The sequence below is a fragment of the Aricia agestis genome, chromosome 21 (assembly GCF_905147365.1).
Source record: "Aricia agestis chromosome 21, ilAriAges1.1, whole genome shotgun sequence".
Classification (NCBI taxonomy): Eukaryota; Metazoa; Arthropoda; class Insecta; order Lepidoptera; family Lycaenidae; genus Aricia; species Aricia agestis.
This window is the reverse complement of record NC_056426.1, coordinates 9,838,660-9,854,014: the sequence shown is the minus strand read 5'-3', so window position 1 is coordinate 9,854,014 and position 15,355 is coordinate 9,838,660. Positions and strand designations below refer to the sequence as shown.

Below are 15,355 nucleotides of genomic sequence, written 5' to 3'. Positions count from 1 at the left end.
CAAAGTATATTTTCCAACGGCGGTATCACAAAGTAAAAATAAGTGTATACACGCGAAAATCGTCTTTAACACGTGGTGATAGGGTGTGTTTTCGAGTGTGGAATAATACAACTGCTGACTTCCAAAACGCTTGGCATTTTCTGCGATATTGTGAAAGTTTGTATGTGAGGATGTGTGTTAGTTCATGTTTATTTATTAATGCAGTTTTTACAAGTTGACCGCTTTTTAGTACTCGCGTAATGAATATTCTAGGATGGCGTACGCCATGTTATAACCATAAAGTTAATATACCTAGCGGAATAGAGCAACAAGCAAACGAAACCAAAATTTGTTTTCATCTGTGTGAAAAATATGTGTACGTATACACTTACACAAGCATGATTGAACATGAATTCTATGAGATTAAATTGTCAACGTGCGGCACGTGCCGACTGGACGTCAAAAAAGAGTGCTGCTGTCATGTATCACACGTCTCTTTTTACCACGCAGTGTTACTGATAGTGACATCTCTCTTGCTCAGGCCTTTGTTTCTCTATTCCGCTAGGTATATTAACTTATAGATGATGCCAAGATCCGTTGCGCCAAAATTCGTTTATTGCGAGGGAACCGTACATTTTTCCGGGATCAAAAGTACTTATGTCTTTCCCGGAACTCATGCTATCTCCATACCGAATTTCAGCAAAATCGGTTCAGTGATTAGGGCGAGAAGAGGTAACAAACAGACAGACATACTTTCGCATTTATAATAATATTAAGTATGGATATGGTCGTCTACATTTAAGTAAGACATTTGTAAGACGCATAGACTCCGTTTTTTTTTTTTTTTTTAAAGAAGGCAGGTCTCTGTAGCCCTGACGTCACTGCGACCCATGAGGATCTATTGTGACTCCTTCGCACAAGAGTATCATCCCCAACCCGATACTGCTCATAAATTGAACGATATGGTTGGGGTTGGTGCCACGAATTTCCTCTGTGGACGAGTATTCGTGGCGACCAAGGTGCCTGTTCCTGCTCTGTAGTAGAGCAGGGCAGTCGAGGAGAAGGTGAATAGGTGTTTCATCCTCCTCCTCACAGAATCTGCAAGTCATTATGCTACAAATACCCATTCTGTTTAGGTGTTTGTTGAGCTTGCAGTGCCCAGTTAGGCTTCTGGTATAGACTCCGTAATAAAACCCAGTATACTAGTAGTCATGGTATCCGAAGCCATATTGTATGCCACTGCTTCTGGTGAGACAACAGTGACGTCACCGTTCATATACGTCAATGCACTGGCGTATATTTCGGAACGTATCACCCGTATAGCGTAGATTCTTGACGTGATGTGTACAGGCGCGGTCGCAAATTTTGGGGGGGGGGGTCACTCACTAATCACTACACTAATATATTTTGTTTTATCTGCGCCCTCGGACGGTTCTGGGTTAACAGCTGTCTAAGGTCTAAGGATGCAGTGGTGGTTAGGGGATAGCTAGCAATTTCATTTTATTATTTGGTAAGATTTTGAGATTTTTCAATTTAAACTTAGATTTGGGGGGGGGGGCGGGGGTCATGTCCCCTGTGACCCCCCTCCCCCCCTTCTGACCGCGCCTGGATGTGTACGGGCTACTTATACTGGGTTATATTTCAGTACTTTCCCACTAAACAGAATACAAAATGATTATCGTATGGCTGCAATTACAGACGTAGATTATGTGAATCAACTGTTAAATAATTTACAATATTGTAGGTCCCATTTTGGTCACACACCAGCCAACAAAACTTGTACGTAACTTCAAACATAGCATATTAATTATGTTATAACGTAACCAACATCGTTAAATAACGTAAAACCATAGAGTAGAAAATATTGACTTACGTACAAATAGACAGTTAGATAATATTATTATCATAGTATTAATATCGTGCTATGATAATGCATTGTTTTGCTCGGTAACAATATGTGCTCCAATCAGGTGGTCTAGTATAAAGTCTGGTATTTAATAGAAGCCCATAAAGAAAATTAACAGGTGAAATGAACCAACGTCATATCGCTTAGAAGGCTGTTAATATTCCTGAAAATAACTCTGAGCACTATGTATAATGTTATTTATAATGTTGTGTGCATAGTGGACTGTCAATTTGATTTCATAAATACAAGCCTAACAATAATTTCTACGCTTGTAGCAGCGGAATTGATGGGTTTCTATGTAATTGTTCAGGTCTTTACTGACTTTCGTTTAAAATTGTATGGGCCAGAATCGATAGTGGTACCCAACCACGAAAATATGATTTTAGAAAACCAATGAAAGCAGCAAATATTTAGTAGAACATAATATTTTGACAAACCTAACATCATTACACACCTACTAATTTATAATATCAAATTCCCATTCAGCAAAGTTGCAAACGGATCCGTAACGCTGGTCTTCAATCTTATTAGATCTCTCTCTTAAGGCGAGGATAAACCCCAATTTGTTATTCCGCGACTTCCGGTTTACCTAGTTCCAATATAATAACGAAGTTTTAAAAAATATGAGATATATAGCACAATATTTAAAATACCTTAAACCATAAACATTTTAATAAAACTTAATACTTTGGCTGTAATTAATTTACAAACTCACCTCCGATAAAAATCTATTTCATCGAAATATAAGTATTAACTAGGATAATTATACATTTTATTTCAATAAATTGTTAGTAAATCTATATTAAAAATTCTTTAACCGAACAATTTTGTTTCTTAATGTTTATTTCCAAAGATATTTAAAAAAAACATGAAAAATAGAGAAAATCCGCTGGAGTGACTTCAGTTTTATGCTAAGCTAAAATGAATCTTATTGCGATGCGTATACGCTTGGTCTTTGGTTGTGTGCAAAGTTATCGTTTTGGATTGAGATTAATCCCCGCCTTAACTAACCTGTGCTAAAACCTTGTATTTGAAAGGAAACAGTCATCTAATAACACTAATTTGTTGCAGGTAATAACGGAAGAGAATCATTACGCGATTGATGGAAACACTCAACATGGTGGACGAATAGACGAACAATGTGACAATGTTCGCGCGTCGAGATCGGTTCTGGGACAGACGAAAGAACGCACGATGACAACAATATAATCGCTTTTTTGTGTGTGTTGTGTGTTAGTTTGTTTGTTTTGCCGTTCATTTGCTAGGTTAGTTATTTAAGGGTCCAATTAGAAATGGCAAACGGCACGAAGACTACCATGACGCCGATAAACGGCACATTGAATTCCACTCTCCTGGTGCCGACGTATCTTAGCCATGAGGAGTTTCTCGCGCTTCGGACGAACGCCACAGATGGCAATTTCACCGTCAACGATACGACTATAGGAGTGGTGTTCAAGACGTGGTATCCCTCGGGATATTCCCCGGCGCACATCATCATAGCCTCAGTGGTGGTGACGGTGCTGATGATAATGGTGGTGGTGGGAAATATGCTGGTGATAATAGCGATAGTCACGGAGAAATCGCTGAAGAACATCCAGAATTGGTTCATAGCGTCGCTGGCGGTTTCGGACTTTTTTCTGGGGCTGGTGATCATGCCGTTCTCTTTGGCTAACGAGCTCATGGGGTACTGGATATTCGGGTTCTGGTGGTGCGAGATACACTCGGCCATGGATGTGCTCCTGTGCACGGCTTCCATCATGAACCTGTGCCTCATCTCGCTGGACAGATACTGGAGTATAACGCAGGTGAGTCTAGTTTAAAATATTTTTATTTTAGGAAAGACTGGACTATAAGGGCTTGTTTCACCACTTTCTCCTAAAGTGCCTAATAGGCTATTCATAACTTTTTTGACAGATTCTCCATGCTTGATCTGTCAAGTTAATTGGCGGATAGCCTTATCAGGAAGTGGTGAAACAGGCCCTAAGAGTCTAAGCACACTAGGCCGAAAATACACGGCCGAAGTTTGGCATAATTACGTTTTCAATGCGCTACGCGTACAATACGCGACGTAATTTCGGCATGGTGTGTCATCAATAATTTAAAATACATTGAAGGCGTAATCATCACACTAGTATAAACACACTAGGCCGAAAAAATGCGGCCGAAGTCCTAACTTCGTGTAGACACTAACACTTTAATAATATTTATAACTATAACAGTGTGGATACTATAAGATGCTGTAGTTAAGAGTTCTTCCGTGTTAAACTTAGTAAAATGTTCATTGGATTGGAAACTCCTAACGAGTTGAAGTTTGCCATAATTATTATCTTTTTCGAATCCACTTCATCCTTGTTTAAAATCATTCGCTATCTTTTTAATTAAAATTTTTTTCTACGTTATGCACAAGTCAGAGTGGAAAAAATGAAATATTCCATTATTGATAGTAATCTATAACTTTTTAACTTCACACTCAATTAATACCAAATTTTAAAATCAGATTAGTCAATAGTTATGCTTTATTAGTATAATTTTGTCATAACTTTTAGTATTCGATATTGTTAAAGATAATTTTCGTCTAGTATAACAAAAATATTACAAGCAATTATCTAGTACTTATATTATTTTCAGATCTTCGAAATGTGGTAAAATTTTCTAGAAACAGAACTAGTATGCGCCCTTAATATTATGTTGTCATCTTCAGCTGAATATAATTTTACCTCCTTTTAACGGTCGGTTGAGACCGGGGTTCTCAAACTGTGTACAATAAACTAATAAACCTGAGTCAGCAGTTTGGGTAATGGGCATTGTCCAAAAAAAATCACATGTACTTTTTATATTTTTTTTTCGTTAAAATAGGTTATTTTAAGAATATAAATTAAATAATTTTGAAATTCATTGGCTAGTTTTTGGGGAGGGTAAGGAAGGGAATAGGGAAGGGAATCGGGCCTCCGGTAAACTCACTCACTCGTCGAAACACAGCGCAAGCGCTGTTTCACGCCGTTTTTCTGTAAGCCCGTGGATTTTCTCCGGTCGAGCCGGCCCATTCGTGCCAAAGCATGGCTCTACCACTTAGCTTGAACTACCAACAGCCCACCAACTGAGCCACAGAGATCGTCAATATTACTATGGATATTTTATTGCTTAGGCTTAGATCAACATAACATAGCCCTAATCAGTGGCGGATTTACAAATTTGCCGCCTGTAGGCTATTCAATTTTTGCCGCCCTATAACTGACCTTTGAAATTCAATACGTTAGTTTAGTTCACAATCATATCCCATCAAAAAAAATTTTCGAAAGTATTTGCTGAGACGACCACACAAGGTTTCACCCTGTGCAGCTGTGCGGTAGCGAAACGGAGATGCCATACAATATATTTACTGGTATGTAGAATTTTGAAAATGAAGTTCAGTAGAGTTAGGCCGTGTAGATTCAGAAGCTTGGCTCTACATGAGGTCACAATATATCTTTTTCACAGGGTAAACCGTAAACCTAATAATATGTGGTCGTCTCGGCAATATTTTACAAGAAATGTTTTTGGTGGGATTTTTTATTTCTGTAAGATAAAAAGGTCGACCTCCAACTAGGTGGGACGACGATCTCCGCTTAGTTGCAGGCCCATGTTGGATGCGAGTAGCAGGAGATCGGTCATCTTGGCGTTCATTGAGAGAGGCCTATGTCCAGCAGTGGACGACTATAGGCTGATATGATATGATGATGAAGATAAAAATATGGGGCTAAATTTGCCGCCCCTCTAAATCTGCGCCCTAGGCTCTAGCCTACTTAGCCTATTGGTAAATCCGCCACTGGCCCTAATAGACTATTGACTGAGTATTCGTAGGAAACCGCTTTTGATAGAGGCTTGGTTTATAGATGATACCCATGTACACAAGTATTGCTTTTGATTTAGTGCTTTGATATCCTAGGACCTAGTACAACAGATCTGGCGAACATTGAATTATTGACACGAAATAGTTTACACACGGCCTTATAGAAACCCGGCGTATTGATTTGATTGTTCGCCAAATGAGGCTACTGAAAGTCAAATCATGGACCTTTCTTGTCAGACAAGCAAAATATGATCATTCATCCTGTAATGTTTTGACTAAATTTGAAAATACTCTAAGGAATCGAACCCACGATCCTCCGAGTCGAGATTATTTGAGCCATGGAAGCATAATTTTATAATATCAGTACTCAGGGTAACACTAAGGGTGAAGCCAAACGAGCGTAATTTGGGAGTTGTGAGTCGCAGAATTTCGGCTGACAGAAATTCTGCTGCATTCAGTTTCATACAAAAGTCCTGTTTCATTCAACACGAGCGTAATTTTGTGAGTCATGATTTGAATGAAAGGTATTTACCTACGCGACCGAAATTCTGCGATACCCTAAAAAGTAACTTGTTAAAACAATGTCCCAATTACGTATTTAAATATATTTTATATTTTTGAAATGTACGTCTATATTAAACAGACCATCCAAAGGTTTGCGACGATACCTTATTTTTCTGATTATGATACCTAATTTAGAAGTTACGAGAGAATAATATAGCTACATACATTTATGTCAAAACCATAACCCTCCTTTTCACTTCACCGTAGTCGGTTAAGCTCTAGACTGAACTGTATATTTATGAATACTACAAAACCGCATTCCCGCCTGGGGTCACGTAAATCGAGACTTATTAAATTCACTACCGGTGTACACGGGAATGCAATCCGATGAATAATACCGGCTTGGCCGGCTCGGACCGGTTCGCGCCGGTTAGAGCCGGTTTGCGCCGGTGAAGACCGGTTTAATTAGGGTTGTCAGGCTTTTTGACATAGGCTGTTTGATTATGTTTCCGGCCAAAATTAACTGTCCGGCTTTTGTAGAGCTATGAATATACAATTTTACATGAAAATTATACTTATAAAAATACGGTTTTATACCAAATAAGATGTAAAATTTCATCCATTAGATGTTAAACTGTTTTAATTATAGAGAAGAATATTTGCACACGTGTTGCCGAATGTAATTTAGATGTATTGAAAGTTTACGGCTTTTTTACAAATGTCCGGCAAAGCTAACGGCTTTTTATGGCTTTTCGGCTTAGTGACCTGGCAAGTGGCAACCCTAGATTTGAGGAAGTTTGTAGCGGCCGGAGGCGGTTATTATTGCATCAAATGATGCAGTTTACTGTTTGATGTGAATTGCTGTTTATCTTCGCATTGGGACTTCTGTATCGATTTTGATGCTGGTAGATCAGCGGTTCTCAAACTTTTTTGGTGGCGAAACCCTTTTCAAAAGTGATAATATTATTTTTGACGGACCAAAAAAGAAGAATATTTTGTCTCCATGCTGGTGTCTGATGACATTTGTATAAACAATTTATGTGTCGCTTGCGTAGAGCCCTACAAGGTTACAAGGCTATTATGACATAGCCATATATACACGTTTTCCCCAAACGACTTCCGAATTCGTTTTCCGTATTCGGAAATTGGAATGAATAGAATCAGTAGAAAATATATTTACTGGCGCACACCTTCGCTTTTTTCCGAACGGAACTATTTCCGCACGTACGTTTCAAGTGCAAGGCGGTGGTGCGTTCACGCGTGAAAATGTGAACGTTAGCGCTAGTCATACGGAATTCCGAAAACAGAAAACTAATCCGGAAATCGTTTACGGAAAACCTGTGTGTGCGGCAAGCCTAATAAATAAGAATACCTGTCGTATATCCATACTAATATACTAATATTATAAATGCGAAAGTGTGTCTGTCTATTTTGAGTCCCGGGAAAGGTTATTTATAACTTTTATACCGGAAAATGTACGGTTCCGAAACGTTTTTTGGCTCAACGGAGTTGCGGTCGTTATCTAGTAATAAATAAATGAAAATAATGAGTATTATTTTTAGGCAACAGTCGTATATTCGCGTGTACGTGACGTAACCCTTAACTCGTGAACTCCCAACAAGGTAGCACATGTTGGCTCATTAGCACCCCCTAACTCCCCCTAATTAAATACGGAGTGCGCAGAAAACTTGGCGAAAACTCCTTCGAGGAGTTACCTCGTGTTCGGATTTCGGCAAAGTAACTAAGTATATACTTTTTAACCGACTTCCAAAAAGGAGGACTTCCTAGCTATTCTTCGTTCTCGACTATCCAATACAAAAAATACATGTGGCACTCGGGGGCTGACGCGGTAAAGCATTTTTATCAATGCAATCATAATTTGCATACGTCCAACTACGCACACAAACACCATGCCGAAGTCTGGCAACACCTCGCTGACCGTCAAAGCGATGAAGGAACGTGGTCGGAGTGGGAGGGTGTTTAGTTTTTTTCTTTACGGAATTTCTCAATAAATTGCTGAGATTAGTGCTCTCAAACAAACAAACTCTTTAGCTTTTTAAGATAATTACAATTAATAATAATAAACATTTATTCAACATGTAAACACATTACACCACATTACAAAACAGAACATAGTAAACAAAAAACAGAGAAAAAAAAAACAATCAGACGGACATTATAATACACATTTTTAATATTTATCTGGGTACAAAACACAATGTAGTGTAATGCGAATGCTGCCGAAAAGGACCCCACTCAGGTGATGATCGCGGTATAGTACCTACACCGCGATCCCTGGTGTTCTGTGGAGCCTTGTTGTCGTTCGCTCGACAGATGCACACTGGCGTGCAAACTAATTAAGTAGAATAAAATAGATAACAATCTTTATAAGTAAATGCATTAAGACGAGTTTCTTCCTACTATTCATATTGATTTCTTCTGCGGGGCTAAAATGGTCACATTTAGCAATTCCTCTCAATCAATCCAACAAATGAATTGTCAAAACTGTCAAACAGACAAAATACTATGTCAAATTAGTACGAACTACGAATTACTAGACATGAATTGCAAGCAGACTTGCATTTTGCGATTTAAAAAAAATGAATCATATATCGATTCATAATATGATTTTCCAAAGCGACCATTTTAGCCCCGCAGATCTTTTAATTTTCAAAAGTCATTCCTCTCAAAATGTTTTTTAAATTCCGGCTCCTGGAGGCTTCGACTTGGCAATAAATGCGTCTTACGGCGGCACAATAGAAAAATGAATTGTTAAAAAGGTCCAGAGGTCCTTTTGTACTTGTAAAAATGTCATCATTGCATTTTTGACAATGGCGACGAGGAGGATTACAGGAATTCTTACTTTGCGGTCCCGGATTATTTTGATTTATTAAGGAAGTTGAGACCTTTGTGGCACAGTGGTTGGGAGAAACGGGTTCGAATCAAAGAATATTATTTATAGTGGAGTCAATGACGCCTTAAAACATGCTGAAAGTTCACGTGTATGTCCACACTATGCAATTTCATCTTCAATTTTCGTCATCATCTTTTTATTCAACTTTCGTTTGGCATAATATTCAATAATAGTTGGGGAGGGGAAGAGGGGATTTTGGGATAAGCTCGAGCGTGTCAGATTAAGCTTGTATAGGCTTCCGTTATGTGTCTAGTTATCATGGTATAGAAATCAGATTTCTCATGTGGTGGATTCATTTTTTTTAAACATTGAAATGTCATCGGATCTGTCAGATTAAGATAGAGGATGTTTAGTATACCCCAAAGAGATACCTTCCACATAAAGCACTGACGAATCAAAGGTTAGGTAAGTCTGTATGGACATTTTAAAATATAAAAAAAAAGCTTCATATTTTCCTAACTAGGCTTCGCAGATATATTATTTTTGCACTAAACTAAATGATTTAGTCCTTGTTGTCTAAAATGTATTTATAATTTACCTAAGTAAGCAATTTTCTGATTATATTTTCTTTTTCAAAACTTTGAAATGGCTGCAGTTTCTGAACCCACCGCTAAAATAAAAAATCTTATTTTTTATCAGTTATACCTAGTGTAAAAAACCTACTAGGTCTCCATGACGCTCGAGTGACTACACAATTAGCACCTTCTCCTCCCCTACTACAAAGAGTCTTCGCATGTTAAATATTATAAGGGCCAGGCCACAACAATGCGTTAAGGCGCCGCATCGTAAAAATCTACGACACCGCAGAACGCATCGTGGAAATTTTCGATGTGTCAGCGACATTTCCCGATGAAATTTTTGCGTTGTATTTCTGTGCGATGTTGTTTTTGCGATACGACGCCGCAACGCAGTGTTGTGGCCTGGCCCTAAGGCATCCATTACAAGCTCATGCAAGCGACAGGCAATTCCGTCAATCATGAATTATGTTTGACTGATGGTGACTGACGGACTGACGTATGGTATTAGACGGTATCAATTCTCTTCAGTTTTATTGTCATTAAAAGCCAAAATTTTCAAAGGTATACGTTTCAAATTTTTTCCAATTTTGTCAGATGTGACAACACTCACTCAAAATTCGTGACTGATGGATGCATGAAGCAAAAATCAAAATATCCAGATTTTCGTCAATCAACTTCATGCAACCGTCTGTCACTACACGGTAGGTTATCCATCAGTCACAGCCATGACTGTGGTAAAACTGACAACAAAACCTACCTTGTAATGGATGCCTTAGGCTTCTCTACACGTTGGGCCATTTGCCACCACGATCGAGCTATCTACAGCATGAACATCACTCAGAACAGAGCTCACAAACAAACAAAACCACCATTTGTTTGGCTCGGACACGCAAACAGGTATGTTTGTCAATAGTATTAGTGCGATGCAGCAGTAAAGACAGATATAGAGATTGTTTACTATCCACACTACTGTGAAAAAGTTTGTCCGTCTGTCTTTTTTTAACAGACAATCTGCACTCTGCTACTCCTGTGTCGCCAAGATCAAGAATGATCCATTCCATTGGCTTGCAGTTCAGAAAGGGTAGGTATACTGCGCAGACACTCGGGCAACACAATCCTCTGTAGCAGTAGCAAAGGCAACATCCACCCTCAGCTCGGGAAGATTTCGAAGAAGAACTCCATCATGTTAGCTTTCAAACAAAAAAACTAGATCAAAATTGGTCCACCGTTTGGATGCTACGACGCCACGGATAGACAGACAGACAGGCACGTCAAAATAAAAATCCTCTTTTATCGTCGGGGGTTAAAAAGGACCGGTTCAAACCGGATTTTTCCGGTTACAACTGGCAAGAACTGGCTTTAGTTTATTGACTTCGTATTGTACTGCCCGATCAACTGTGGAGCAAGGTGGGGCGGTGCTCCGGGGCATGTAAGCTCAGGGCTCAATCTTCAATGCAGCATCGAAGAAACTGATTCATAGGCTGTGGAGTGTTGACGGACCCTCGTGATTTGGTCGGATTATGTCAATTCGACATACAACGACATAACGCAAACTAATTACGTAGGCCCGCCAGCTGCCAACGAATCAACTTCTCTGATAGTACATGCTTATACATGGGAGAACCGTGCTTCGGCATGAATGGACCAGCTCGGCCGGAGGAATACCACGTTCTCTCAGAAAACCGGCGTGAAATAGCGCTAGCACTGTGTTTCGCCGAGTGAGTGAGTTTACCGGAGGCCCTCAATCCCCTACCCTATTCCCTTCCCTACCCTTCCCTATTCCCTTCCCATCCCTACCCTCCCCTATTACCCTATTCCCTCTTAAAAGGCCGGCAACGCACCTGCAGCACTTCTGATGCTGTGAGTGTCCATGGGCAACGGAAGTTGCTTTCCATCAGGTGACCCGTTGGCTCGTTTGCCCCCTTATTTCATTAAAAAAAAAACATTTTCGCTAAGGTATCTTTTAGATAGTAAGTAAAGCAATAATTAGATTTGTAATAGTTGCGTGTTGAGTCACCAATGGTTGGGGGCCCTACGTTATTTTTCTGTCCCTTGACCCTCGTTTACCTAGCTACGCCACTGGCCCGATGCCCCGCGTCGATACGCCATCGCCCATCTCCAATAAACTCGATTTCTACGTCGTGGTGGTTGATTTGATAAATATTGATGTCAATTCACGTCGAGTTTGCAGTGCGTCGCCATAGCAAAATAATATTATGTCCAATATGTGAACAGCTTCGTTAACAGAACTTGGCCACACCACAGACATGGATAGTTCAGGATCAAAATTCATCTTACTTGTCAGACAATTATTTAAACGTGGGAAAGCTATGCTTCGGCGCGAATGGGCCGGCTCCACCGGAGAAATACCACGTTCTCACAGAAAAACAAACAGTGAGTGAGTTTACCGGAGGCCCAATCCCCTACCCTATTCCCTTCCCTACCCTCCCCTATTCCCTTCCCTTCCCATCCCTACGCTCCCCTATTACCCTATTCCCTCTTAAAAGGCCGGCAACGCACCTGCAGTTTTCCTGATGCAGCGAGTGTCCATGGGCGACGGAAGTTGCTTTCCATCAGGTGACCCATTTGCTCGTTTGCCCCCTTATTTCATAAAAAAAATTAGGTTCTTAGCCTGCATTGTCCTAACCTAACTTGGGATAATGTATCCAACGCAGGAATCGAACCCGTGACATTCGAGGCAAGAGCTATGCTCTAAGGCAGTTCTTAAACTGCTTAGGGTAGCGAAATCCTAAAGAAGTGGCAATTTTGACGGACTCCCAAATAAATATGTTTGGTCTTTGAATGTATTGTCTCCATGCTGTAATGACATTTGTATAAACGTTTTCTGTGTCACTCGCGGAGCCCCTACAAAGCCTTTGCGGAGCCACAAGGCTCCGCGCAAACTTGACGTTAACATGACGTAGCCAACGCGGGAATCGAACTCACGACCTCCAATTCAGGAGCCATGCTTTATGAAAGAGCCACTGAGCTACCTTACCAGGGAGGCGCTATCCTCTACTGTCAGTTTCTAACCATAAAGTTAATATACCTAGCGGAATAGAGCAACAATCTCGAGCTGTGAAACGAAACCGAAATTGGTTTTCATCTGTGTGAAAAATATGTGTACGTATACACTTACACAAGCATGATTAAACATGAATTCTATGAGATTAAATTGTCAACGTGCGGCATGTGCCGACTGGACGTCAAAAAAGAGTGCTGCTGTCATGTATGACACGTCTATTTTTACCACGCAGTGTTACTGATAGTGACATCTCTCTTGCTCAGGCCTTTGTTTCTCTATTCCGCTAGGTATATTAACTTTATGGTTCTAACCTAATATCCCGTTTAAATTAATATTTATATGGGCAGGTGTTCCCTCCTGATTAATGGTGGGAAATTATTTTTGCCACGCTCCTGCCGCCATGTTGGATTTTGGCGGGATCAAGAGAGTCAGGTGTACCGGGTTAGTGATGGCTGATCATTTTTCATCCGGATTTTGGGATACCACGTGAAAAATTAAATGTTTTCTATGATCCAGGACTTTAGAAAAAAATGTTATTTGCTCCGTTGCTTGGACATAATAGGTCACCCGTTTGGATGTTACGATGCCACGGATACACACACAGACAGACAAACAGATAGACAGACTGACAGTCAAACTTATAACACCCCTATTTTTGTCGGGGGTTAAAAAGAGAAACAATGTTACTTTCACATCATTTATGTTATCATTTTCAACTATTACTCATAAAACACTACAACGAAAAGCACTTTATACGGACGCCTCATCGTTACTAATATTAAAAAATGCGAATGTGCGTCTGTCCGTCTGTTTACTCAAACTTCTTCACGCCCAAACCGCTTAACCGATTTTTCTGATATTTGTTATGGGGATACTTTGAGCCCCAGACCTCCCAGTAAAGGATATATAATACAATTTATCCTGGAAAATGGTTGCCGCGCGATAAACGAACTTTGGCCCAACGGAGTTACGGATTAGTAATAATAGAGTCATCTAGTACCTAATTAATGTGAAAGTTTACCAAATATTCGCCCACGCCCACGCCCACGACCTAAATGCTGTCAAAATATTAGTTTAATTTAGTCTCAAACTAATCTCCTTATCCGATCAGATGTTTTCGTTTCATAAAAGCCGAGTATGTAGATTTTGGGGTAACAAATAACAAAGTTTTAATCTGTAGAATTCAATCTCATTTGAGATCGTTTTGTATTGTAAAAACCTCTTTAAGACGTCGAGGCCGATCGATCCAGATGGACCGCAGCCTCGCAGATTGGACTGACCGACCAGTAGCTCTACCATGAGTTTAAAGCTGGTTTAAAGCTATAGTATTTATCGATACTCGAAATCGACTACGTAAATTATTTGGTACGGCGATTTTAGTTCCGCAAGTAACCACTAGAGGCGCTCTAAAACTTGTCATACTAAATATTTAAGTAGTCAGTATCGAGTGTCGATAAGTACTATAGCTTTATACTCATGGTAGAGCTACAGAATACTCAATGCGTAGCTTGTACCATATACAGGATGTAACAAAAATAAGTGATAATACTTAAGGGTGTGTACGTGTTCCTTGTAGAGAGTTCACTGTGAAAGTAGCAGCGCTGAAAGACCAAAATTTTTTTTCACTTTTGTATGGGGAAACTCGTGACGCTCGGGCCCTTGCCCATACAAAAGTGAAAATTTTTTTTCGTCTTTCAGCGCTGCACTTAAGCACTGCACCTTTCGCAGTGAACTCTCTACAAGGAACACGTAAAGTATTATCACTTATCTTTGTTACACACTGTATAAATGTTGTCATGTAACAACATTACTACATAAGTTTACATGTTTAACGACAACCGCTCAACACTGTGACCTTGTGTGACGCGCGTACCAGACACAACCATGGTTGTCACGCACCATCACTCTGTCACGGATTCATCAACCGATAATACTGTCATTGATGTTGCGTAATGCATATAACTACGTTAGTAACATAGAATATCATTGCATATAACTAGTAAACTAGCCTCATAATTCTACAAAGGTCACAGGTGGCCCCGAGACGATCAAACGTAGTTTGATGGCGCCGCCATAATTAGACTTGTTTGATGCAGACAAGATGCTCTCGAACTTAAGAATCCAGTACTAAACTAAAGGGGGGGGGGGGGGGGTACAGACGTGCGAGTAAGTACGCGGATTTATGGCTCGACGACCTTAATCGCCTGTGTGTCAGCAAAGAAACCTGCGTACTTTAAGTTCGTACGTCTGTCAGGTACTTAAGACGAGTTAACACGATCAAACGGCGCGTCAAACACAACAAAAAATAGTCACTTAATAGAATCAGGCGTTACTTTGCGGATAGCTGAAAGTTTAGTTTTTTTTATTATTTTTAGCAATATTTCGCGAAATAAACCTCTACCTTTAATTTAAGTAAATGAGTGAGTGTACGCATACTGCATAGGCATGCGTACAGCACCTCCTTCTCCCACACTGCCTATGCGTACACTCGCTTACAAGAACGTGCAAACACCACCACCACACAAGCAATAATGTTGGCAAATCCGTGCAAGGCCCCTCACCACCATGTAGGTTGAAAAACTCGACGCGCGTTTCGCCCCAACACCGGAGCACCCTCAGGATGTGGACTCTACGAACAACGTCCGTCAAGCTCTTTACGAACAACGTCTTGACGGACGTT

General features: G+C 40.1%; 1 protein-coding gene across 1 annotated transcript in view; it reads left to right on the top strand.

The window, feature by feature from the left end:
* The window catches only part of LOC121737896 (alpha-2C adrenergic receptor-like), a 173,779-nt gene that overhangs the window by 94,242 nt on the left and 64,182 nt on the right, over positions 1-15,355 (top strand). Inside the window, exon 2 of the mRNA XM_042129629.1 lies at positions 2,957-3,690. Coding sequence (XP_041985563.1) covers positions 3,178-3,690 — 513 coding nt within the window. The 5' untranslated portion in view covers positions 2,957-3,177. The remainder of the gene's footprint in view (positions 1-2,956; positions 3,691-15,355) is intronic.